The following is a 26,282-nucleotide window of genomic DNA, read 5'->3' on the forward strand; positions in this document are numbered from 1 at the left end:
CAGTAACCCAGCGCAAACCGCTGCTCCTCTCGCATGGCCCGAAGTTCTGAAGGAAACAAGCGAACGCTGCGTTTGATTGGTCGAGGCATGTGGCAGTCAGAATCACTTATTATGTCACTCACTTTACATTCATGTTAAAAGTTTTAGTGAGTTTCTGAGGCTGATGCTGCTTTCGTGATCATCTTTGTCTGAGTGAAAATTCTGAACAAAAACTCTTGTTGGCTGAATTGCGCAACAGAAAGTATGTCAGTGTTTGTGGAATGTTTTCATATGCACCTTGTAGAAATAGTGATAGATAAATGCTGCATCTTTTATTTAAAGAGTTTTTTTAGATGTAGCTATGCCAGGATTGACATCAGTGGTGCTCAACAACATTAGTTGGTAGGTTTCTACAACCAATTGTAACCTTAATGATGCAGAAATACAGAATATTTGTATATATAAAAATATTTTTTGTATATAAAAGTGCCCCTGCTATGAAAGTTTAAACAGATACTATAGGTTTAAGGGCTGGGATACACCAAGCTTATGCCAACCAACTAGCACCAATGAAATCCAACTATGTTGTTGCATCACGTTGGATGCTGCATGTGCACACCAGCACACCAAACGGACAAAATAAAGAGCCGCATTCTGTGTGTGCACAAGATAACATGTCTTCTTCTTAATTAAACAGTCCGTTGTATATTTTCTCATTCCGCAAAGCAAAACCAAACCTCCAAATGGCACAGATGAAACATAAAGCAGCATCTAGTATTGTATCACAGTAATTGTCACAATACAGTTAAAGTCAGAATTATTAGACCCCTTGTTAATTTTTCCCCCAGTTTCTGTTAAACGGAGAGCAGATTTTTTTCAGCACATTTCTACACATAATAGTTTTAATAACTCATCTCTAATAACTGATTTACTTTGTCTTTGCCATGATGACAGTGAATAATATTTGACTAGATATAGACACTTCTATACAGCTTAAAGTGACATTTAAAGGCTTAACTAGGTTAATTAGGTTAACTAGGCAGGTAAGGATACTTAGGCAAGTTACTGTATAACAGTGGTTTGTTTTATAGACTATCAGAAAAAAAAATGTTTAAGGGGCTAATCATTTTGACCTTAAAATGGCTCATAAAAAATCAAAAACTGCTTTTATTCTAGCCAAAATAAAACAAATAAGGCTTTCTCCAGACGAATTTTTTTTTTCAGACATACTGTGAAAATTTCCTTGCTCTGTTAAACATTATTTGGGAAATATTAAAAAAATAAATAAATAAATAAAGGGGAGCTTATAATTCTGACTTCAACTGTACATCTGATAATCTAATAGTTCAATTGGTTTGCAAATATTGGAGAAATGAAGTTTCTCAGCGCTCTCTTTAGCCGACGCCTTATAGTGATTCTACATGCTGAATAGGGCCGATGAGTTCTGATGTAAACCTGTCGAGAGAGGATGTGTGGAACACACCAAAACAACTAGCCAGTTCGGTGTGTCCCTGTCCTAAAGTTAAAAAAAAAACTTTTTTTTTCTCATGATATAAATTTCACATCAGTTTATTTTAGAGAGATTCCTAAACAATTTTCAAAAAATAAAAAAAATAAATAAAAAAGGTCATCTCAGCAGTTACTGTTTGCATAGTTTATGACTACAACAATGGTGTCCATCTTGCCTTATCGTTTATTTGCTTGATATAAATATTGGAAGAACTACTTGATGAGTCTGAAATTTGAACACAATGATGACTTGAGGATATTTCTCAGTGCTATATTTAGAGAATAAGAATGAACAATCAAACACTTTTGTTAAGCTAATGAATTCAATGGCCAGTCAGATGTGTTTAGATTATTTACCACTGGATTTAAAAAAAAAATCTTCATCAGAGTAAAGAACAATATTATTTCTAATTTCATGTGACACGATGCAGACCTAAAATTTAAGGAGTAAATTAAATTTAAAAACTACATTTTGTATTTTTTTTTAAAATAGCAATAATAGTTCACAATTGTACAGTTTCTTTTTACTATATCTTTGATCAAATAAATGTATTATTAGAATAGCATGGCGGCCGAGAGAGCTCATTAACCTTTTCTTCATTAACATTTTCTTCACTAAATAATTTAAACATTCTGAGTAAAGAGCAGAGAATAAGTCTCTCATTTAGATTTTTGTTTATTTACATTAAGGTATCACTTTAAAAAACGCACAGATCCATAATGAAAGCATTCTATTGCTTTCCTAACATTTTATGCTCATTTAAGACAAACAGAGTTGTGTTTTAAAGAAACCCTCCAAGATCGACATCTTTAAATGTTGTTGTTGTTGTTGTTGTTGTTGTTGTTTTTATTATTATTATTATTATTATTATTATTATTATTATTAATTATGTGTATATGTTTATTCAAACATTCACCCAAAACCAAGAGTGTTATTTTTGCTTGGCTTTAAATCGTGTGTACAGAATTTATTTGGGAAACAGCATCTATTTATCAGTATCAGTAAGTGTTGTAAAAAAAACAAAAAATGCAGCCCGTTTTTGTTCTCTCAGCCACTGTAGAATAAGCTTTTTTTTTTTTTTTTTTAAACATAAATAAACAGGAATGCAGATGTTTGTGGCCCACAATGTGATATAAATGGATGGAGTCATATATGGTTCATTTGTGAACTGTGATGGGTAGCAACAGGCAACAGGGTTTCTGTGATGCTGTGCAATATAGTTCATGCTTGAAGACAAATTAAATTTTTTTATTTCTTCAAAAAAATAATTGTCTATGTGCCTTCAGGTCATCCTGTTATAACGTGTAGTCATGCCACTCTTTGTAGTCTCATGGGTATTTTTTCCCCATTTTTTGGTAGTTCTTCCCGACTCAGCGACTTTTTGTTTTTGTTCCAGTTTATTAAACCTTGTGTTTCATCATCAACTCCAAACATAATTTTCATCGGGATGTGCTTGAAGGCTTCCGGATTGTTCTTTCATATCTCAGGAGCTTTCGTTTTTGTTTCTGTTCTCATTTAAATATCAAGTTTTCCTCCTAGAAATACATTGGAGAAATACGATTAGACAGAATATATGAGTAATGTTTACATTTAGTTTAGATTTCGTCTTGGAAGGATTTGGTGAACAATGTTTCAGATCTCTGACATTTCAGAGACAATCTTGATCAAATGAGGAGAAATGTTTGATAAGTAATTAATCCAAAAAGTACAAGCAAAGATGTTCACACACACAAAATAAGTCACAAAGATTTGGAATGACACAAGGATAAGTAAATAATAACAGCGTTATTACTTTTTTTTGAGTTTGGGGAAATATCCCTCTCAGGGACTTTCCAAAAGTTCTGTTCCTTTTTATGAACTAGTCAAAGTATTAATTTATTCCTTTTTTTCTCCCTGGTTCCTTAAACTTTCATTCCCATATTCAGTCTGACGTCATGTGCCACAGTTACCAGATATATCACAATATATTGGCTCAACAAAAGTTAATTTTACACTCAGAATTTGCTGCAATTCTACTGAAAATCATGCTTATAATGTTTAGGTCAGTGCATAATCTTGTAATTTTTATGTCTATGCCTAATCTGATAAAGTGATTTGTCTATCATTAAAATAGACAGTCCAGAGACTGTAGTGAAAAAGAGGATTTTGTAAAAGATTCAATTTAATTTGTGATACAGTATGACTGATATGTGATTTTCTCAATTCAATTAAGTATAGGCATGGAGGAACTATTCAGTAGGTCATAAGTAAAAGTGAACTGATCCACGTTTTCTTGTTGTTCATTGATGTATTAATTATGTATTCATTAATTCAGCTATTTGTTAACTTTACTATTCATGTGTTGTTCTTTATTATTGGGTGAGAAAATTGATTCACTTATTTAGGCATTTCTCGTTTATTCTCGTATTGGCTTGTCAATTAATATGTTTTTTAAATTTAGAAATTTATCATTAGGTCATTGTTTACATAATTTATTAAGGATTTACTCAAGCATTCGTTCATTTATTTTTGGAGTCTCTTAAGCTCTTTCAGTCTTTCATTCATTATTTAGATAATTTTTCTTTTCATTCACAAGTAATTATCTAGGCCTGATTTGCCCAAAAGTTTTCTTATAAAGGGCCAAAAACCAGCCTTGATTGAGGCTAGTGGGCCAAAAGTAGTTACCATTGGTAATTTCCTAATTAATTTGAAAACAACTAGAAAACATTGCTTTATATTAACTGATACAGCATAATTCTTTAACATGAAATTATTATGCATCTGTAAAAAATTTTTAATGGCTCACCATCAGGCATATGATGCACATTTTCAAGGTATACAATAAAGGTTTTAAAACCGCAAATATTTTCTGCTATACTGTTCCTAAGGTGTGAGTAAGATTTAAAAAAAATTTTTTAGCGTTTTTTAGGTCAACAGTATCTCGAGCAGAAAAGATTCTGAACAAATAAAAGGTTTAAAACAAATGAAGACACTGGAAGTAAATGATTCATTTTAATTATTTAGTCTGACATGTTTACTGTTACAAAATATTCTAAATGTTTCTCAAAATATAATATATTGTGTTTAAAAGTGGAAAAAGTTGTTTTTTACTCAGACATTTAAAAAGAATATATTTTTAGAGCAGTAATCACAGTACCGTGAAACTGTGATATTTTATCCAAGGTTATCATACCGTCAGAATCTTCCGGCCCATGCTCACCAAGGTTTTCTGCATTGTCCTCTGTGCGTTGAGTGACATTGCTTACATTTTTAAAAATCTGATTCATTTACCACAATTAATTAAAACATTTCATTTCAGTTTGCTTTTTTTGGAGCTCAGCAATAAAACAAACAAAAAAGGTTACGTCAAATAGAAATGACTCTCTATGACTTTCCATCTCTATGTTAAAGGCAATCGCCCCATAATCTCCATCCATTCTCAGATGGGATGGTGGGCCAAATCAAAGGCTACAATAGGCCTACTTTGGCCCACGGGCCCTACTTTGGGCATTTTTGATTTAGGCCATTTGTTAATTCATTCATTCATTAATAGTTTTTTATTATTTTGTTCATTAATTTTTGATAATTTGTTTGTTTATTTGTTCATTCAGAATGTCATTTACTCAGTGGCTCAGGTCCTTCATTTTCTTATTCAGTTAATTCCTCTATTCATTTGTTCATTCATCTATTTATTCATTCAGGGATTCATTCAGCTGATTGACCCATCTGCTATATCATTTTTTATTCTGGTCTTTTATTTAGCTCTCTACTGCTCGCATTATGATTGATCTATAAAACAATATATAATTTGACTGTTTTCTTTTTCAATATGGCTGAACTTGAAGTGCTGTAAAATTTGAAGGTACTTTATGAAATGTTGCCATATGGCAACAATGTCCAACAGTGGATCTAAGTTAGAAATTTCAAGTTTAGAACTTTCTTTATAATTAATAATTTTGCTGTTTGAAATAATTTAAATGGTGTTGCAGTATTGTAAGCTTTAACACAAAACTTATAAATGACACATTATACACACTTTCCAACAACTGATATTCCAACAGCTTGCATTTATTCCATTCTTTTTTGCTGAATGGTATTGAAAAAAATTATAATATTTCATTATCATGTACATAACATACAGTAAAAATAAATATTTTCTCCTGTAAATATTTTAACAAATAAATAAATAACAAGCCTAATATATCCAGATGCATCAAAATGATGTAGCTACTACGTCACCTTATAATTATAAGGTTGTATCTGACATTTTTTTTAATTAAGTTAATAAATTCTTATAAAAAACATCCTATAATGTAAATAAGATGTCATTTAATAAGTTGTTTACATATTAAGACTTTTTATTTAAAAACAAATGTTACACACATACTGTTTGCTATGGAATACAAAAAATTTGAAGCTCAATATCTCAAAATCATTCAGAACGCAGATACAACCTTGTAATTCCAATTCCAATGCTACGCCTGTCTTATACTGGATGCCTCAGGGCTAACTTACTGGAACTGTCGATGGCTTTATCAAATGTCCATTCTACATCATTCTCATGGTCACTAAACCCCATCTCATCCTCACTTCATCTGCAGAAAGAGCCTGTCCTTTTCTTCTCTCAGGTGATATCTCAGATTTTTTTGTGGATCTGACATGAGTTGATCCTTTGTTTTTATTGGCGTTTTTATTTGCATTCAGCAACCACACTCAATAAACACCAGTCTGTCAGAAATCACGCCACAGAAACACACTTCATGTCATGTGACTTAACCAAAGCACATCATTGGCTACACTAAGGTCTCTCTTTCCAACAACAACAAAAAATTAGAACATTGGTCTTAAAGAAATAGTGAAAGAGAAATGAACATACATGTCATGTTGCCATATGGCAACACCATGCGGTAGAGGGTTAGTCATTCGTCCACTGATTTATTCATTCATAAATTCATTTGGTCTGTTGTGTATTTGAGTCATTTGTTCATTTATTCAATCATTCAGTCATTGTTGTTTTAAACTAATTTGAAGGTTTATTTATTTGTTTATTTGCTTTTGTTTTTTCAGCCGTTCATTTAAATCACTGGGTGGTTAATTTGTTTGCTTTTTTATATTTTTGGTAATTCATTCATTCATTTGGTTGTTTGTCTATTCATCGATTTATTTGGTAATTTGTTAGCTCATTTGCTCATTCATTTGGCCTTTCATTGATTAATTAGTTCATTCATTATTTGCTCTTTAAGTCTTGTTCATTTATTTAATAATTCAGCAGCTCATTAAGGTGTTTGTTTGTTCAGGATGATTATTTGGTCATTTGTTCATGTGATTCATTCATTCAGTGATTCGGTCAGTCATTCATTCATTTACTGCTTTTCTTACAGCATCACATAGCCCCTCCTATCTGACTTAAGCCCCTCCCCTTCTCTCTGTCTCTCTCTCTTCCCAACTCTCTCTCTCTCTACGTTTATCTTCCTCTCACACTCCCTCTCTCCCCTTCATCTCACCTCCAACTACTCAGTGTTCAGTCTCCGTCCTGCTCTGTATCTGTCTCTCTCTCTCTTTTTCCCTTTCTGTCTATCTCTCTCTCTCTTCCTCTCTTTCTCTCTCTCTCTTTGGTGTGCTCAAGCTCCAGTTTGGTTCGCTGTCTGTCTGTGTGTTGCCGGTCTCGTTCCTCTGCAGACCTGAACCTCCAGCTGAACCCGGGACTCCAGCTCACTCTACAGCGGGTAAGACAATGGCATGCACTACCACCACACTCAGGGAAGAGTTATGGAATGACTACAGACAATAAAACAAGGATCTCTTGGATGGGATGGAGAGGGAAAAAAAGAACAAGTACCACACACAGCTTATAGGAAGTAAGACAGATAGTAGAAATGGGTGAATTATCAAGTATGCATAAGAGTAAGACAGTTAGTGGATGCAGAAAGCGAGTGGTCGTCTCATGTCAAAGTCAGAGTGGCTGCAACATCATCATCATGTAATATCCCATTCACAAACCACAGCTGAGCTCTGCCAGCACTCTGCACTGTGTGTGTGTGATGGGGGAAAGAGAGCGCTTGTACAGCATTACTGAAAATGTAATAGATCACATCTAGTGAATATAGGACTGTAAAATGAAAATAGACTGGCAGAGAGTTTTATGAAGACACAGATGAACTTGATGAATCGCTCGTTAAAAAGCCATTTAAACTTCAACACCATGATGAAGGCAATATTGCATCTATCTATCTATCTATCTATCTATCTATCTATCTATCTATCTATCTATCTATCTATCTATCTATCTATCTATCTATCTATCTATCTATCTATCTATCTATCTATCTATCTATCTATCTATCTATCTATCTATCTATCTATCTATCTATCTATCTCTTGTGATGTTGAAGTGTTGTTTCTGTTAATTGTTTTTCTAAATACACCCTGGTTAATCTGATTCATGAACTCTTCCCAATTTTTCTAATTTACAGAGGAAATGATTTCATTTCAAGTAATATTTTGTGTTAATTGTGTGGTGTCTGTAAATTGATTTACTGCTGTCACTTTTCTAATTGTGCACCTTTTTCATCTTTGATGCATTCCAATTTGCGTGTGTACACATTATTCTATGCATTTTCTTCGTATAAATAGTGAAAGGTACTGTAGATACAGTGCTCAGCATAACAAAGTACACCACATTGTGAAAATGAAAATTTTATCCATTTCTCAGTGTATGTATTTTGGTGCATTTAAACAAAACAGATTTAGTAAACTGATATATTTATTAAAATCATATTTTAGTCACTAAACATTTTTAGAAATTAGATTTTTTAAAAATATTTCCCAAATGTTTAACGTTTAAAAGCAATTATTACAATTATTAGCCCCTTTAACTATATTTTTTTCGACAGTCTACACAGAACAAACCATCGTTATACAATAACTTACCTGATTATCCAAACCTACCTAGCTAAGCCTTAAGTTTAAGCTGTATAGAAGCGTCTTTAAAATATCTAGTCAAATATTATTTACTGTCATCATGGCAAAGATAAAATAAATCAGTTATTAGAAATGAGTTATTAAAACTGTTAATGTGTTGAAAAAAATCTCTCCATTAAACAGAAATTGGGGGAAAAAATTAACAGGGGGGCTAATAATTCAAGGGGGCTAATAATTCTGATTTCAACTGTATATGAATATGCACTTTAATTGCATGCAATTACAATTATTTAAACTAAAAAAGTAGAATGACTCTTCATGCACTAAATTTCTATCTCTTTTAATGCTTTTTGGAGGGTGCGGGGCTGTCAGACTGCTAAATAAAAAGATAACCTATTATAATTCATATACACTGTTCAATGCATAGCACATAAGTATACATAGAGCAAAGGACATCATATAGGACACAGTCTGGTATATATATTCTGTTTAACGGAGAGAAGATTTTTTCAATACATTTCGAAACATAATCGTTTTGATAACTGATGTCTAATAACTGATTTATTTTATCTTTGCAGTAATGACAGTACATAATATTTCACTAGATATTTTTCAAGACACTTCTATACAGCTTAAGGGACATTTAAAGGCTTAAATAGGTTAATTGGGTTAACTAGGCAGGTTAGAGTAATTAGGCAAGTTATTGTATAATAATAGTTTCTTCTGTAGACTATCGTAAAAAAAAATTTGCTTAAAGGGGCTAAAAACTGCTTTTATTCTTGCCGAAATACAACAAATATGACTTTTTCCGGAAGAAAAAACATTATTAGATATACTGTGAAAATTGTCTTGCTCTGTTAAACATTCTTTTTGGAAATATTAATATATATATATATATACATATCAAAGGGGCTAAATATATATCTAAACACTTGATTTATAGGTTTGTTAAGATCCTCTTTTATCTTTATTAACCTTTTAGCTGCCATTGTTACAACTTGGTGGACTAGTTGCCTGTCTTTAAAACAAACAAACAAGGGGAAAAAAAGCGTGATCAACCCAAGATGTTGATCAAAAATGTGTTTTACTAACAGTGGAATTTAAAGAGATGAGGAGGGTCTTGGTGATTGCAGGTTTTACCATTTTTTCCCCCTGTTTTTTAAAAACATTTGGTCCACACAATGCAGGCAAAATCTCACCATACTGCTTTTATTTTAGTCCAGTTGTTATTTTGCACAATCTGCATCTACAACTAGCACAGAAGGAGAAGAAGAGATTCGCAAAAACAGCAGAGAATGACCGAGGAAAAAAGCTTGCTTATAGCGCTGCTCAGGTCCTGGTGCAGTAACATGTCTTTGGGTTCAAATACTCTCTGATGCCTGCTGTCAGGGTGTGTGGAGACTGCGAGAATGCTGTAAGCTGAATGGATAGCATAGCAAAAAGATTACAGCCGTTCTGCAGTGATGCCACAAAGAGTGTGTATGTGTGTGTGTGTGAGTGAAAGATGCATTACTCCTGCAGGCTTCCTGCTCTGGTTAATGAACCAAATCAGTCACACGCACAGTGTCTTGCACATTTTTGGTCATTTAGACTGGGTACACCAGGGGTTACCAGTTTAAACTGTGTGATTTCTTAAACTAGTCTGTTTCCCCAGTGTCTTTACTGGATGCTGTTGACTTGACTTAAAGGTTAAATGTTCATTTTTATTATGTCACTAGCAGCACCAAATGGAACGATTCAGTCCCAGACTGGTGGTTTACCTTGAAGTTCACACTTTAGACACCTAAAATAACATCTGTCATCTGATCTGGAGCCTTCACCGTCATTCTTAAATGAAATAATGAAAAAGGCTTTATGCACGTCTACACCCTTTGAAAAACTAGTTGAATTAACCTATAATTGTTTTTGAAACGTACTTCTTGACATTGGTCCACCAAATAAGTCAAACAATTCTTCATGATGTTATGATATATTAAAACCTTAGGGGTCTTATACTAGACATTGTTTTAAAAATTGATCTATATATAAAACATAAGCAACATTCTCACATCAACTCAAATGACAATAGCATAAAGAAGCAGTTTCATTGGAATATTTTTCATAATGTTTTATGCACAACATTGTTGTATGCTTATAGGCAGAAAAATATCATCTTCTGGTTTGAGCTTTAGCATAGTAAAAGGCCCTAAAATAATTCAAGTCAAAAGTTCAATTTGAACTTTCAAAAGATTTACTACAACCATTTTTGCATTGTGCGTGTCCCTGCACATGAACTTTTAACCTACCAGTGTTTCTTTTTTCCTGCCTTTCTTTTGTAAATAAAGGTTGCCAGCCAGACCTGCATTTTCTTTTATACTGTATATCATTTCCAATAAAAATTCATGGCCTCCTCTGAACATACAATATGGCAAAGAAAGAATGGGGACTCTGCTTTTAAACAAAGCAACAAGCAAAACAAACCATATTATTCTATCTTTTTGCTTTATATATATATATATATATATATATATATATATATATATATATATATATATATATATATATATATATTTCATTTCTTATTGTGCAACACTTAAACTTGAAAGTTTCATAACAAAAACTTTCAGGGACAAGTTCATCCTCATCAGAGCTTACTACTACATCCTTTTCAAATTCACAATGACAATTAAAACATAGATTGAGTATCATTAAGTCCATTGACACACTTAAAGCTGTTTATTCTGAAGCGCTTAGTGGTTTTGAATGCAGCTGAATACAGTACATGAAGATCATCAATGATGAAATGGATTTGGGAGATGATCATAAAAAATATGCTGTTGATTAGTAGTCATTTTACCTCAAAAAGTAGTCTATTTAGCCTTGTTCTCCTCCATTCTTTCAGTCCTTTTGTCTCCTGGCCTGCGTACAGGCAGTCAAAGTGTTAACTTTAGCAGATTCCCTTTTTTTAGGCAAAAGGTAGCAGGTTTTCCCTCATTATAGGCTTTGTGATCAAGTTCACTTATACAATTAACGATACTTATTACACCTCTCTGGAAAGCTTGATTCCGTCAATCACACAATTCATGTTATTCCCAGATATCATCAACTGAATCTAATAACACGGGCTCATCTTGACTATTAACGAATGCATAAATATTTATTTGTTATCTGTCCCTCCACTAATTTTGACTTTTTGGCACCATCTTGTGAATTAATAATACATAGGGTACTGTAGGCTATACACTCCTGCAAGCTTTACATTTAGTTGTAATGAATTATTACAGCTCAAATCACTGTTTTGTGTCTAATTGTTTACAATTGAGTCAAGTAGTCTTGTAATAAGCGTGATAATGTACATGCAGGTAGTTGTTTTGCAGAATAAAGCTTCACCACAGGCTGCTGATAAGCCTGTCTGGCTTTATTCTGTGAGGAAAAAACACCTAGATCTACATTATCCCTTACATATTGTTTGCTTCTGTGTATTTTTGAATCAGGAGACCACAATCTTATGTAGTAGCTCCGCCTAACCATATTACAGTGAACATTTGGCTGAATTCCATCTATGGCAGGAAAGTGCAGTCATAAATGACAGAAGAATTCCATCAATGGCAAGGAAAGATTTAAGCAGCAAGTTTGTAAAAGACTTAAGCATAAAAATGTACTGTTTCTCCTTTTTCTTTTAATGTGATGTTTGTCTGACACTTGTCTTTGAAATGAGATTTTCATAGTTATAGGCATTTAACTTTTGTTGTGCGTGTGCGTGTGCGTGTGCGTTTTTTTTTTTTTTTGATGAACTGACATCATTAAGTGTGTGTGTGTGGATTTGAGAGCTGTGGAGATTGGACAGCTGAAACTAATTGAGTATTGGCAGATAGAGAATGCTGTGTTGGTGTGTGTGTGTGTGTGTGTGTCTGTGTGTGTGTGTGTGTGTGTGTGTGACGTTGTGTGTATGTTTGAATTTCTCTGGTACGTGGGCAGCTTTTCGATGAAACTCAACAGTCACCTATCTCTTGCGATCTGTTTCTGTCTATCTTTTACACACACACACAAACACACACACACACACACACATCACTCAGTGAGGCTTTCTGGAGATTAATTAATGCGCTGTACTGTTGTGACAGTCCTGAAATGATAGATTAATTGATTCAAGACTTTGTGAGGTCTGCGTTATTCCAGCCCCGCATTAGCAGCCTCACGTAAAAACGATCAAAGCAATTACGGCCGATGTCTCATCAGAACTACGCACGCATACTAATTAAAACTGAAGTGACTTGTGATGTGGAGGAGATGGTGAAGGTACACGTGTCAGCTTTGGCAAATAACAGAATATACACAAGCTTCGTTAGGTATTGAAAATAATAAACATGAGTTTTTAATATTAAAGTTTAAATGGGTGGGAATTAAAGTAGTGTGTGTTGGTGTTTCCCAATACTGGGTTGTGACTGGAAGGGCATCTGCTGCTTAAAACATTTGCTGGAATAGTCAGCAGTTTATCTGCTGTGGTGACCTCTGGAATAAAGATGAAAATGAATGAAGGAATCAAAGTAGACATCCATATATATATATATATATATATATATATATATATATATATATATATATATATATATATATATATATATATATATATATATATATATATATATATATATATATATATATATATATATATATTATATACATGTATATACAGATTATATTGATTATATTTTTAAGTCATTTTTTTGTTTTCATATAATAGAACAAATTAAGTTCAAGCAACTATATATCTTTGATTTGAGGAAACCGATTGCAGCAAACCATTTAAGTTGCCAACCTCACTCATTTGAGTTTAGTCAACTCAACAAAATAAGTCCAAACAAATAAATAACTACTCGACTGGTTTAAGTTAGCTGAACTCATAGAGATAACCTAAAATGTTATTGATACTGTTTGAAAATATAAACTTAAATAATACAAACATAAATTACTCAATGTATATATAAGTTTAAAGCACTCAAACCATTTGGTTTCAGAACAGGTTTGCCCAAATCAGTTTTCTTATGCGGTTTAAGTTAACTGATCTGGTTTTACAGTGGAATATTAATATTGTGTTCAGCCTCTTTTATTACACTGTATACAATAGTTAACTCAGAATTGACTGAAAACTATTTCTACTCATTTGAAAAGAGTTTTGAACTCAATGTTTAAGGTAATGTGTTAATTAAATACCTCATTACTTCAGCTTAAATGGAGAGTTCACAGTCTCCTATAGATTAGTTTTTTTTCTTGTTTTTTAATTCATTGATTTATTTAACATTGCTTATTTATTTAATAATATTTTACTAGTTCAGAGCTTCTCTGGCCAAATTCACTTTAGTCATTTGGAAATAAGATATTAGAATGATCTTTAATGGATCACATTTTTCATTCCAGAGAGGAAAGCATGCTTTGTGTCAGTATATATCCACACCACACACATAAGCGCATTGATAGCCACAAGCGCCAAACAGCTGCAGCGCCACAGCTTTCTGCTTCCAGTCACATTCACAAAGCAGGGTACTGATTCTGACTCAAAACTCAATATCTGAGCTGTCAAATCCTCACGTTTTCCCACAATTTCAGGTTTAAAGTCCCTTTCAGCATTTACGCCTGATCACTTGCTCGTTCAAGGTCAAACGGTCTGATAACTGCCCATGCTGTAGTACAGCAGCAGAACACTGCAGTTTCATTTCAGAGCAGTGCTGCTTCTCAAACACTCCTTTCCTTTATGAGTCTCTCATTACAGATGGATTATGTTTAGAAATGCAGCGATATTGTTTGATTTCTGGTCAGTATCAACAGGATACTTGTTTTCACTCATGAGCGATAACCAACAAATAATCCCTTGAAAATATTTTATGATAAGAAAAAATTACTTAAATAATGAGATGATGACAGGAAATCTATAAGGATATCTTAGAAAAATAAAAGAAATGGCAAAATCCATTTAAATGAAAAATGTATTATAGGGATATCATGCATCCTGCAGTCAAAATAGAGTTTAGATTGCAGACTTTTGTGTGTGTGGTTTATGAGGACACACAATTTTATAATGACATGGGCATGACATATTTGTATTATATTAAGATGGTTTATGAGGACATACCTTGTGTTCTTTTAATTCAAATTGCAAAAATTATACTTAACAGGGTCATTTCTCATTTAGATGGAGAGTCCTTGTAAATTATAAAGTGTGTTTGTATGCGTGTTAAATTTTAAATTTAAGTGGTGGGGATTTAACCCCTTGTGTGCTCTTTGTGTGTCTGTCAGAAAGCACACAAATTGTATTTTAGTTTTTGTTATATATTGAATATTTATTAATATATTGAGTTGTGTGCTTTTAGGGGATTTTAAGGTACGGAATTACATTTAATTCATTATTTTTTCAAATCTGCTATACATTTTTTTGTAAATATTTTCAAAACATGTCTTACGCTGGGTTCACACCAAAAGAAAATTTAAATATTACTGCGAGTAGATTAGTGCGAGTCAACGCTAATACTTAAATATGGGCAATTTTGTAGTGGGTAGCACAAACGTGGAATATGTTTTGCCAAGAACACACTATGTTCGCCCAACATAGGCTAATTCTAAAAACGTACCCCTATATATATTTTTGAAAGCACCAAATACATCCCAGGAGTAATGTTTTTTTTTTTTTTTGCAGTTTTGATTTTCACAAATCCACCAGAGGCTGCTGTGATTTTAAATTTATCTCGCGAGTGCCATTCGCACTTGCTGTTCTCGTGTAAATCCACAAGAGGTCGCTGTCGACTGACTGAATAAATGAATGACTGACTGACCCATCAACTGACCCACCCTGCTTCTTTCCTAAACCCAACCAATTGTGTTTTCAAAAGCACAAATTGCCCCTCCCACCCACTTCCCTAAACCCAATAAACAGTTTTTAAAAGCAATCCAAAAAAAAGAAAAGCCCTCTGTCGTCACGGTCAAATCCTCTTTGTGTCTCAAGTCCGCCAACTTACATGGCGGGCTACTGGTCAAACTGGTAACAGTGAGAAAACTGTCCATACAAAGGTAAGCGGTCAGCTGGTAAGCATGGAAAGGATCTGCATTGTACCATTGCATAGCAATCGAAGACAAAAGGCAACCATATTTACAGGTCTTCTGGCTACAAAATTCGCAACCTTTAGTAATTTATATAGGGCTACGTTTTCAGAATCAACCAATGTTGATTTCGCCCCTATTGTGTATTCTTTGCAAGCTCAAATAATTCAACAGTTTCAGAAAATGTACTTAAGGTAAAAAATAAACAAACATCCTGTGAGTAAACTAGGGCAAGTGACACAGTCATCTGCCTTTGTTGTGAACCAGCATTACTTTAAAAGTTTAATCAAATCAAAACCGGTTAATTTCCAATTTTGATGTTGATATCTCAAACAAACAAAAACAAAAAAGAAATGTCATTGAGCTTTAGTTTGGAATCAAACCTTTAGGCCAAATGAAATAAGTTTTAAGTGTCCACAAAACAAATGACAGTATTTTTTTCAGGACCATTCAGCACCATATCCACCATTTTTCTGCATGTCTGTTAACATACTGTACTCCTAGCAAGTGCCATAACTTTTACCAAATCTCATTCCATTCCCTGTCAGAAGTGAGTGAAGAGCTGCAGAGGGTTAATTAATATTTCTGCCCCCAGTTCTGATCAGGTGTTCAGCACTTCTGGTGAATTTATCAACATTATCAAGAGACGGATCCCTCTCTCTTTTCAGTGTCCTTGTCAGCGACATTGTGTGGGTGTCAGGAGTGTTTGAAATTAATATGTGTGTGTTTGAAGTCGAGCCTCTCGTATGCGCCTGCTTGTGTGTTTATCTCATTTGGATTTTATCCATAATGCTAAAACACCTGCTAATTATCCACTCAGAATCCCGCCGTATGCTAATGGACAGACACACAAACATGCACACACACACATGCATTAGTTGGCACGCTAATGTCAGCACAGATAAACATGAGAGGTTTTCAGTTAATAAGCCAGTTTATTTGGTGTGAATGTTCTCTGTAGGAGTATGCCATTTATTTATTTATCCTGCGCTCATTTATACATCTGTGCCAAAAGCTAGTGTAGGAGTGTGTGCTGTATGTTTAGCCTGTTTCTATTTGCCTTGTGCTTGTATATTTAAGGTCAGACATTGCAAGCGAAAACTGTTTATTTTATTTTATTTTTTTTATGCACCTCTTAGTTTTATGGCCTTTTGGCTTTTCATAATTTTTGTTTTAAATTAAATTGAAGTTTGTTTGTATAGCACTTTTCACTATAATCATTATTCCAAAGCAACTTTTCAAGTTTTTTTTTACATTGTTTTTCAATCTTATACAAATCCTATGTCTAATACTATTTTATGTGTTTCTTTTATATCACTTCATCAATTTGTATAAATTTATTTTTACATTTCTAATATAAATATATGTTTTTTAATATAAATATTTCCTTCAGCACATACATGCACATACAAGTTGTTTACTTTACTTGTACATATTTATTTATATCTATATTCTGAAGATATTTGCATAGGGATATTATCATTTCTGTCATGAACTCTCTGGATTTAGTATGGTAATGGATATATGTTGATGTATTTAGTCTTGGTGGTGTAGATCTGCTACGCTGCTGCTGCTTTGATTATTATGGCAAGTACCGAGACCTACTACAGCCAGTATCAGTGTTACTAGTAATTGGTTAATGTAACTGCATTACTTTTGACAGTAACTAAAACTGTAACATATTACTTTTTAAATATGATAACTCTGTTATAGTTACAATATGATTTGTTTGACCTTTACTTGGTAAGTTAATTTAATTTTGGCTGCAGTCTAGCCCACATGTTCACGTAGTTACAGCAGCGACACATTCTGGGATTGGTGGATACAGTACTAACTGTAAAGAAGACGTGTTGTGTATGAGGTGCCAGACTGGACAAAAGTCGAGCGAAAGCGGGGACCAAATATGCGCGAGGTACAACAAGTGTGCGCGCAAGAGACTGGGTGCATGCAAGAAAGGCTAAGTGTGCTCGGGAGAGTGACCGAATGTGCGTGAGGTAGACCGAATGTGCGCACGAGAGAGACCGAGAGCCTATTTCTGATACTATTATGAATTACTATTACTAATATGTTTGTTGTTTCAAATAAATGAGCACACATTTGTTGTCTGTATAACAAAATTGATTAGTTTAGTAGACACAGTGACATATTTCTGTCTATTTAAATGTATAGAGTTGTATTGCTCAGAAAAATGCTGCAAAATGCTGCTTTTTTATATTGTTTTACATATTTTTATAGCTTTTGTACAACAGCAGATTTTGCCCTTTGAATATACATGTCTTACTTTCCATAAGTTGTTGACATACTAATTTAATTTGTAGTTAGTTTTAAAATTGCTTGTCGATTTCATTTTTGAGCAGCTGTTATGTTTTTGTTTTGTTTAAGATGCATAAAATGTATGGTATAACAGCCGTTTTTTTTTTGTGCTGAGTTTCAACAAATCGATTATGAATAAAAATTCTGATTATTTTAATTTAGTTATTTCATTCATGTTTTGTATTTTTTGTATATTGTTGCTAGTTTTCATACTCAAGCTGTGAAAGAACATGTTTAAGGTTTAAATACAACACTTTTTATGATGCTGAAACAAATTTACAGTAGATTTTGTTTTTTTGTTTCTGAATATTTTATTCTGCTGGTTTATCACCTTGTGATATTTATAGTTTTATGCTGCTGGTCTGACTTAAATAAATTAGTGTTTAAAAATTACTTTTTGTTTAAGTCTATCTTATGTTTCAACAGTGAGAATGCAAATTAATTAAAACTGTTAAGTTGATCAACTGTATATTTTCCATGCAGCACTGAAGTGACGGTATAAGGGCATTAATGGGAGCATTTAAAATGTTCCTTGAAAAAGTAACTCAAAAATAACTTTTACAATAATGCATTACTTTTTGGTGTAAGTAATCCATAAATAATAATAACTGTAACTAGTTTCTATTTTTCATTAACTAGCACAAACACTGGCCAGTATATACTATACACAGACATGCCGTCTGAGCATATAACACTCTGCTGCTGCAGACATAATATATACTGTATGTAACCCGTAGCAGATCTAAACGCAGGTGGAGCTGTGGTGGCGGAGGGTTTCTGAAAACTTGCCGCAGCTTAACAGCGTAAAAGGACAGAGAGCATTTTAACTGATGAGACGCAAGCTCATTGGCTGCCGAGATTACACCAGCCAATCTCATGCGCCATGTAGTTAGTATTTAAGATGCTGGAGCATATTAGGTCACATATCAGCCTGCACGCGCATACTGTAGTTTTATGACAGAAATTTCACTATTATATAGGTGATGCCATTGGCCCATGAACATTTCCTGCTTGTTTTCAAACTATTTCATAACTGTAACAAGAGGCAATTCAATCATAACTTAATGTTATAACAGCTGTCATAACATAATTTATTGATACAGTATGTGGACCTTTTTGTATTCTTGTTAGCCTCAAAAAATTAAAAATGTAAAACAGGAAATACAATAGGACCATTATTATTTTTTACATCCCTCAAACTGGTCTAGACATTTTATTCAACAATAAACAAGAAATCTTCTTTTTTTTATTGATGTTTATTGTATTTTCTGATGTACAAAGTGATGAAAGGAAATACCCAAAATACTTTCTAATATGTCAGAGGGAAATTAACAATTATTTTAAACCTGAATTCATCTAGTGTTTGTGCTTGAATTGTATGCTGATGAGCACATATTTACAGAAATACTTTTTAATTTGCTCATTTAAATGTAACATTTTTGAAAAAAAAAAAGATTTTTCCACTTGGCAATAAACTCATTCAAGTGTGGAAGTGCATGATTTAACTATTAGTTGCTTTTCTTTTGAGTGTCTTGCCTTAATAATATGCTCAATAGGGACAGATCCTAAAGTAATTTTATTATTTAATCCCAGAACAAAGCGTTTACTGATATCACTTCTGATTTGCAGCCTTTGGCAACTTGACAAAAGCTGAGCCAAAATATGTGTGGCTGATCTATTCTAAGAGCTTTGTAGCATTTTAAGGTGAGTATTTTTTTTGCCTTGGCTTGTGGGGAAAACTCTAACTTTAGACTGACGTTGAGGTCAGTGTGTCGCACCAGGAGTCGCACCTTCAATTAACCAATCCCTGACCTCCTAAATGAGGTCGGCCTTTGGCTGAGGTCCGCTGGGGGAACGGCCTAAAACAGACTCACTCTCTTTTATCCTGTTACTTGCACTGTTCTTTCTTTAGCTTCGTAGATATTCTGAAATACACGCTGTGATATGCCCTAAATTTGCACATAGTGCTTTAAAAGCTGCTGAGCTCTAGAGAAATTATATGTACAGTGCAGTTCAAACATTTTTTTAAAAGGGTTAGAACACCCATAAAGGAAAATGTAATTTACTCATGTCATTCCAAACCCGCAAGACTTCTTCTTCAGAACCAAAATGCAGTGCTGAGTGGTATGTCATTACATCAATCTGGATTATGTAAACAAATTTTAAAAATTCGGAACTTGTAATTAGATTAATTTTAAAAGTGCTCTGGATTACAGTTACATTTTTTATTGACTATCATGATTTATGGTGGTATCTTTTTTTTAAATAATGGTCCATTAGTTAATGTATTTACTAGCCTGATCAAACAATAAGTAATACATTGATTATATCGTTGTTAACATAAACTTATGCTATTTAACTTAAATAACATTAACTAATGTTAACTCATGGTGTATTAACTAATGTTAACAAAAATAACTTTGGATTTTAATTATGCATTAGTTAATGTTGAACTATGATTAATAAATGCTTTACAACCTTTTTTTTCTTTGAAGCCTACCTCTTTTCATTTTTTTGAAGGCCCACCTGTCTGACCTTTTCTCCTAAACTGATTGTCTAGAGAAAATGCTTGTTTTAAAATTTTATTTGTTAGCAAAACATTTATTTTGCTTTCTACTATTATTCTCTAATTTTTTACACCATCATAATATACATAAAAAACACACACACATCGATTCAAAGCTCCTGAATTCTTTACTTTAGTTATTCTTTAAAATTTCTTCAATAATGTCGTATTGATTGTTTTGTCTTAATGAAAGTTTGTGAATCAACTGATTCTGATCCTGCACGAGTTGCAGACGTGCAGCACGCGGAGGCTGGTTATTATAACTGTAGTCATTGTTACCTGTCCATTTGCGTGACTGGTTGCTTTATACATCTGAGAATGTAGTTTTAGATGGTGTGCAGCGGTTGGATGTTTAAGCCACAGTTACTGTATGTCTGTAATTAACAGTGAGACTGAGTCCGAAGTAATCAATCACAGAAAATGGGAAATGCTACTTCGATAATTTTAATATGACATAATTAATAATAAATCAAATAGATATAGTAGAATATTTAAGTTAATTTTAAGCTATCACGCAGCCCACCTGCAGAATCGCTGAGGCCCACCGGTTGAGAATCCCTGTTCTAAAATGTTACCAAAATTCTCTTATTAAAATCCAGTGGGTTTTGCTAATTACCGGCTGTAAAAGGCTTCACCTAATTTTTATTTATTTTTTTAAGTATTTCAGGATTATCATCATTACTTTGTTGCTTCTCTGTTTGTAAAAAGCAACAGCACTGAGAGTACAGGACATAACTTTTTTCGGAGGGCAGAAATTTCTCAGGTTTTATTAAAATTTCTGCTTTTATGATTCCTAGATGAAAACAAATCTTTTGAATGATGAGGTTCAGTAAATGATGATGACATTTTCAGCACTATGTTTTTTAAAAAGTGAGTGAACCTGTTGCCTTCAGAACAGATAAGGGACTTGGAACTTGCAACTGTTAATTTTACTTAAAGGTTCAAGACACCCTGGAGTACTTTTAATTTAAATTTTTTTTTTTTACAGATTTGTGTGTTGAGTATCAGTTAAGACAGCATTAGCACCTGTCAGCTTTAAGTGTGTGAAAAACTTGATAATGTTAAGCTTTTGTCAGCTAATTTCATCTTCTGGGTTTAAAATCATTTTTTAGGGCAGGATCAAAATCGGTGACGTAGCGTGAGTATTATTCATAGCGGAGTTTTCTTATCCTATGAGAAGACCCTGCTTCTTAATTATTCATGACACCATGTGCTTTTCGTAGGCAAGACAGACCTGCCAAGCTGTAACACCCAATGACAACGTGAGACCGTGGGTCGTATGTGTTTGTTTCCATGATTCACGGGGTTGCATGTTTTTCCCTGCGATTCTGTCAGGGTTGATACAGCAAAGCTGTTGGTTTGCAGCAGGCATTTTTGTCTGGAGAGCTGTACGAGAATTGGAGAATGGCGGATTTTGTTTTTATCAGTTGACTTAGTTACCATTCAGACGCATCACCTATCCATGTTGCTGTGTTTAAAATTTTACAGATTACCAGAATGGGTTAATGGTTGAAATATACAGGGCAAGAGACCTGCTGCACTGCTATTCACTGTGCCTGCATTCAGACCAAGGGACTGAGGAGGATAGGAGTCTTCCTCATTTATAGTGTTTATATAAGCATTATATTAATGATAAGATAGCTAATTGTGGTTATGTGTATATGAAATTACAAATAAAAAATGTAGCAGGACATTAAATTACTTACTGTTTATTTCTTTGCATTTTGTAAACTATAAAATCATAGGTCTTCTCAAGGTTTGTGTCTCATTTTGTGAGCCAAATGACAACAGTTGTTCGCTCCCCTCTTTCTCCCCTGCTCTGCACACCATGCCCACTCCTCCCTCTACTCACAGAGCTCCACGCCCATCTCAGAGCATTTTTTGAAAACATTCTGAGGTAGACCTGAACTGAAAGGGGGTTCAAATTTTTTTTCTTTTTTTTGTCTGCTTGCTAAGATTTGTTTTCCTGCATATTATTTATGCCCATCCTGATAAAATAAAATTTTCTGCATCACTTTTAGTGTCACTTGATTCTTCAGAGATCATTGATGCTAAAGCTCGAATTTTATGGTCAAGTATACATTTTTTAAAATGGACATTTGTAATATTATAAAAGTATTTAATATCAAAAGTGTCCTTGCTAAATTTATATTTCCATGCCGCACATGTAAGCTCCTTCTCTTTTGCAGAGGTCAATCATTCATCCAGTCAGCAGAAAAGGAGAGGGAGCCTGTGTTCTTTTGCTTTTCACCGAATGGCGGTTTTAAGTTACATTATCTCTGCTTTGTCATCTCAGAAATCCGCTTGATCTCAAGGGACGCTTGCACCTAAAGGGCAAAATAATAGAAGTCACAAGAGCCAATATGAGCTCGCAGCTTCAATCTGGGAGCCAGTAGGATTTCATGCCTTCACCCTGTGGGGAGTGGAAAAATATCTCGAGTCCTCTTGTCTGATAGAGTTCCTGAGGTTAAGAATGCTGCCTCAGAGTCAATACTAACTGCGATTCACTCCCCTGCTGAATCAAGATTAGTTTTGATTTGTCCTCCAAGATATAATTAGCCTTATTATCCTGTAGTCTGACCCCTCCCCCCACACATAACCAATGGCAATGATTCATATAAAACAAATGACATTCTAGATAAAACGAATGCGTGTTAAGAGATACAGTTCACCAGAAATGTAAATTTGGTCATTATTTACTAACTTTTTTTTACTTCATTTCTATGGAATGCAAAAGCCAATATTGTTAGTGTGATTTGTTCGAACACTGAACATTTGTAAAATGCTAATTTAATATAATGGCTGGCCTAAGCTATCCCTAAGAATATAAATAAAGGTACTCTGAGTAATTTTCCAAGTTTTTTAAGTTAACTATCCAAGTGTTAGGAACAACAAACAATAATTTGACTTCTAGTTGATCATTTGACTCAAATGACTCAATTAACTTATTAATAAAGTCACTTAGAATGGCAAAGAAAACGTTCTTTCAGCACTCCCAGAGTTCATCAAGATTCTTTGGATTCATCTTCAATGCCTCCTCATCCTTACCCCAGACATACTCAATATTGTTCATGTCTAGTGACTGGGCTGGCCAATCCTGGAGCATATTGACCTTCTTTGCTTTCAGGAACTTTGATGTGGAGGCTGAAGTATGAGAAGGAGCGCTATCCTGCTGAATAATTTGCCCTCTCCTGTGGTTCGCAATGTAATGGTCAGCAGAAATGTCTTGATACCTCAGGCTGTTGATGTTGCCATCCACTCTGCAGATCTCTCACACACCCCCATAATTAATGTAACCCCAAACCATGATTCTTCCTTCACCAAACTTGACTGATTGCTGTAGGAATCTTGGGTCCATGCATATTCCAATAGGTCTTCTGCAGTATTTGTGATGATTGGGATGCAGTATAACTGATGATTCATTGGTAAAATCGACCTTCGGACGCTTTTCCAAATGATTAACTAGAAGTCAAGTTGTTATTTGTGGTTCTTACAACTGGGATCAAAAACAAGACTTTTGTCAGGTAGTGTACACATGTAATTTTATACCTTTAAGAAATGTATTCATCTTTAGAACAGAAATGAAGACATTTTAATCAAATCTAAGAATAAAAAAAAAGTCCTTCCACTAAAATTCCATTTACTCAAAATGCTCACTTTTCAAAAGGCATTGATCCACTGACATAACCAGAAACTCTACAAAACTTAATATGTAAGAACAATTCTCATTGGTTATGGAGGAAACCTAATCATGCTTGCGTTCAAGCAAGAATAAATGCCATTGTTCTTTCGGACAGTGTTTCTCAACCCTGTATCTGGAAGCACACCAACAGGACATATTTTGGTAACACTTTAGTTTAGGCCATAATTCATTCTATTAACTACTTTCTTATAACCTGCCAAATGTGAAGATATTAACTGATCATTAGTAGTTATAATCTTTGTTTGTTTGTTTGTTAGACTTTATTAATCCAAAGGGAAATTCACATGCAACAGGAGAGCTTTCTAGACTAAAGATAGCTAAAATCATATATACATATATATATATATATATATATATATATATATATATATATATATATATATATATATATATATAAATATATATATATATATATATATATATATATATATATATATATATATATATATATATATATATATATATATATATATATATATATATATATATAAATACGAATACAATTACGTTTATACTGCACACCTTAGTTTCAAACAATGAGTAGACACTTGTCCTATGTAATACTGTTACCATTCAGCATAATTCATCTAGTATGACTTTGGTTATACCATCTGATCAGTGTTGGTAAAAATTACTTCCTGAATCTTTCTCTGTAACACCAAGACTGAATTAATCTTGCACTAAAAGGAGTGCACATGCTTGGACTATATCAAAAAGGAGATGATTATCATGGTTCATCATACCGACAAATTTGTCCATCATTTGATCATGTGCAATGTCTTCTATAATGGGTAGTACACACCCCACAACAGAACCTGCCCTTTTTAAAAGTTTATTTAAATTGTTTTTCTCCTTCTCCAACATGTGTAATGTATGATCTTATTCTACATATTCTATCTAAAACCTAAATCCAACTTCTACCTAACTGACTATAAATAAACAGCTAATTAGTAGTTTATTAAGCTAGTAGTGTTAGTTAATGGTTTGTAAATACCATGAATTGTGACCTAAACTAAAGTGTTACCCATATTTGGGATGTCTTCCTTATCTTGAGGTTTTTGAATCTCTTCTAATGTTCTGATGAGGTAAGTCAAATGTGTTTGATTAGGGCGAGGTTGAAAATGTATACCCCTGGTGTGCCATTGGGAACAGGGTTGGGAAGCACTGCTTTAGGAAGTCTGAACATATTGACATAATTGGCAAAAATGAACGTCATTGGTTCTTGAGAAAGTCTAAACACATTGGTTTCCCTTGCAAAAATGAGAGTCCTTGTGTGTAAAGCAAGCAAGCTTGGCCAAATCTGAATACATTGTTTCATGATTAGCCTTTTTAAGTGATTAAAAGCCTCAAATAAATCCATTCATCATATTAAGTGTTTACATCTCTTGAGGAAACCTTGACGAAACTGCTGATTTGATTTGAATTTATTATTTAATCTGCTTACAAATGTTAAGGGTGCATAAACTTTCAATTTGAAGAGATTTCTGCTCCTCCTAAAATGGATTTCGGAAGACAAGAGGATGAGTAAAGGACAGGATTTTCAGTTTGGATTAAAGTTATTATAAAATAAGGTCATACTCCATACACAAGCGTGCGATGACCACATATAGGAACCTTGAACAAATTAGTATGGCCGTCATTTTGTCCAAGGCCAATCCAATCTCGTCGATCCTGAGGGTGCACTGTGATTCTGAAGGTCATTTTGCCCTTTGCAAAACAGACAAACATGTACTGTAACACTGGTACGGCTCGGAGGCAGTGAATTCTGGGATAGCCCAGGAGATAGTAATGGTCACGGTGCAGAATGAAGTGACTTAATTAGGCCGAACAGTGCTTTAATACCCACAGGGCTCTGGACAATTACAGTAAGGGGCCATTATTACTGTATTACTCCGAGTGTGTGTGTTTGATTGCATATATAGCTCATTACTTTCATTTGCGTCCTGTACAACCATGAGATGTAAGACCTTTCTCCCTCTCTTTCATTCTGCTATTCTCTATGAAGCTCTTAGCGCACTGTTTTTGCCTCAGGCTAGCCACTAGAGTGTAAAGTAACTGCGTGTATGAGTGTGTGTAGATTTATGTTGCAATATCTGAGCTGCTGTAAGAAGCAGCGTAGTGCTCTACTGCCCTTGATACTGATACAGGATCTCTTTGTGTGTCTCTCCATCTCTTTCTGTGGAAACAATGGAGACAATGAATCTGTCATGGTTAATCACACGGATTCTGTGTACATGAAC

At 33.8% G+C, this 26,282-nt stretch overlaps 1 protein-coding gene across 6 annotated transcripts in view; it reads left to right on the forward strand.

Annotated features, from left to right (window-relative positions):
* Window positions 1–26,282, forward strand: part of pvalb6 (parvalbumin 6) — a 137,441-nt gene that overhangs the window by 56,450 nt on the left and 54,709 nt on the right. For 3 of the 6 annotated variants that reach the window (XM_073937951.1, XM_073937952.1, XM_073937958.1), the window contains one exon: window positions 6,987–7,194. The exons of 1 other annotated variant lie outside the window; for it this stretch is intronic. In XM_073937951.1, coding sequence (XP_073794052.1) covers window positions 6,987–7,194 — 208 coding nt within the window. Of the gene's footprint in view, window positions 1–6,849; window positions 7,195–26,282 lie in introns of those variants that run through there. 2 more of the 6 variants (XM_073937956.1, NM_205573.3) reach the window with 2 other exon arrangements.

This window comes from Danio rerio, chromosome 3 (genome assembly GCF_049306965.1).
Source record: "Danio rerio strain Tuebingen ecotype United States chromosome 3, GRCz12tu, whole genome shotgun sequence".
Taxonomy (NCBI): Eukaryota; Metazoa; Chordata; class Actinopteri; order Cypriniformes; family Danionidae; genus Danio; species Danio rerio.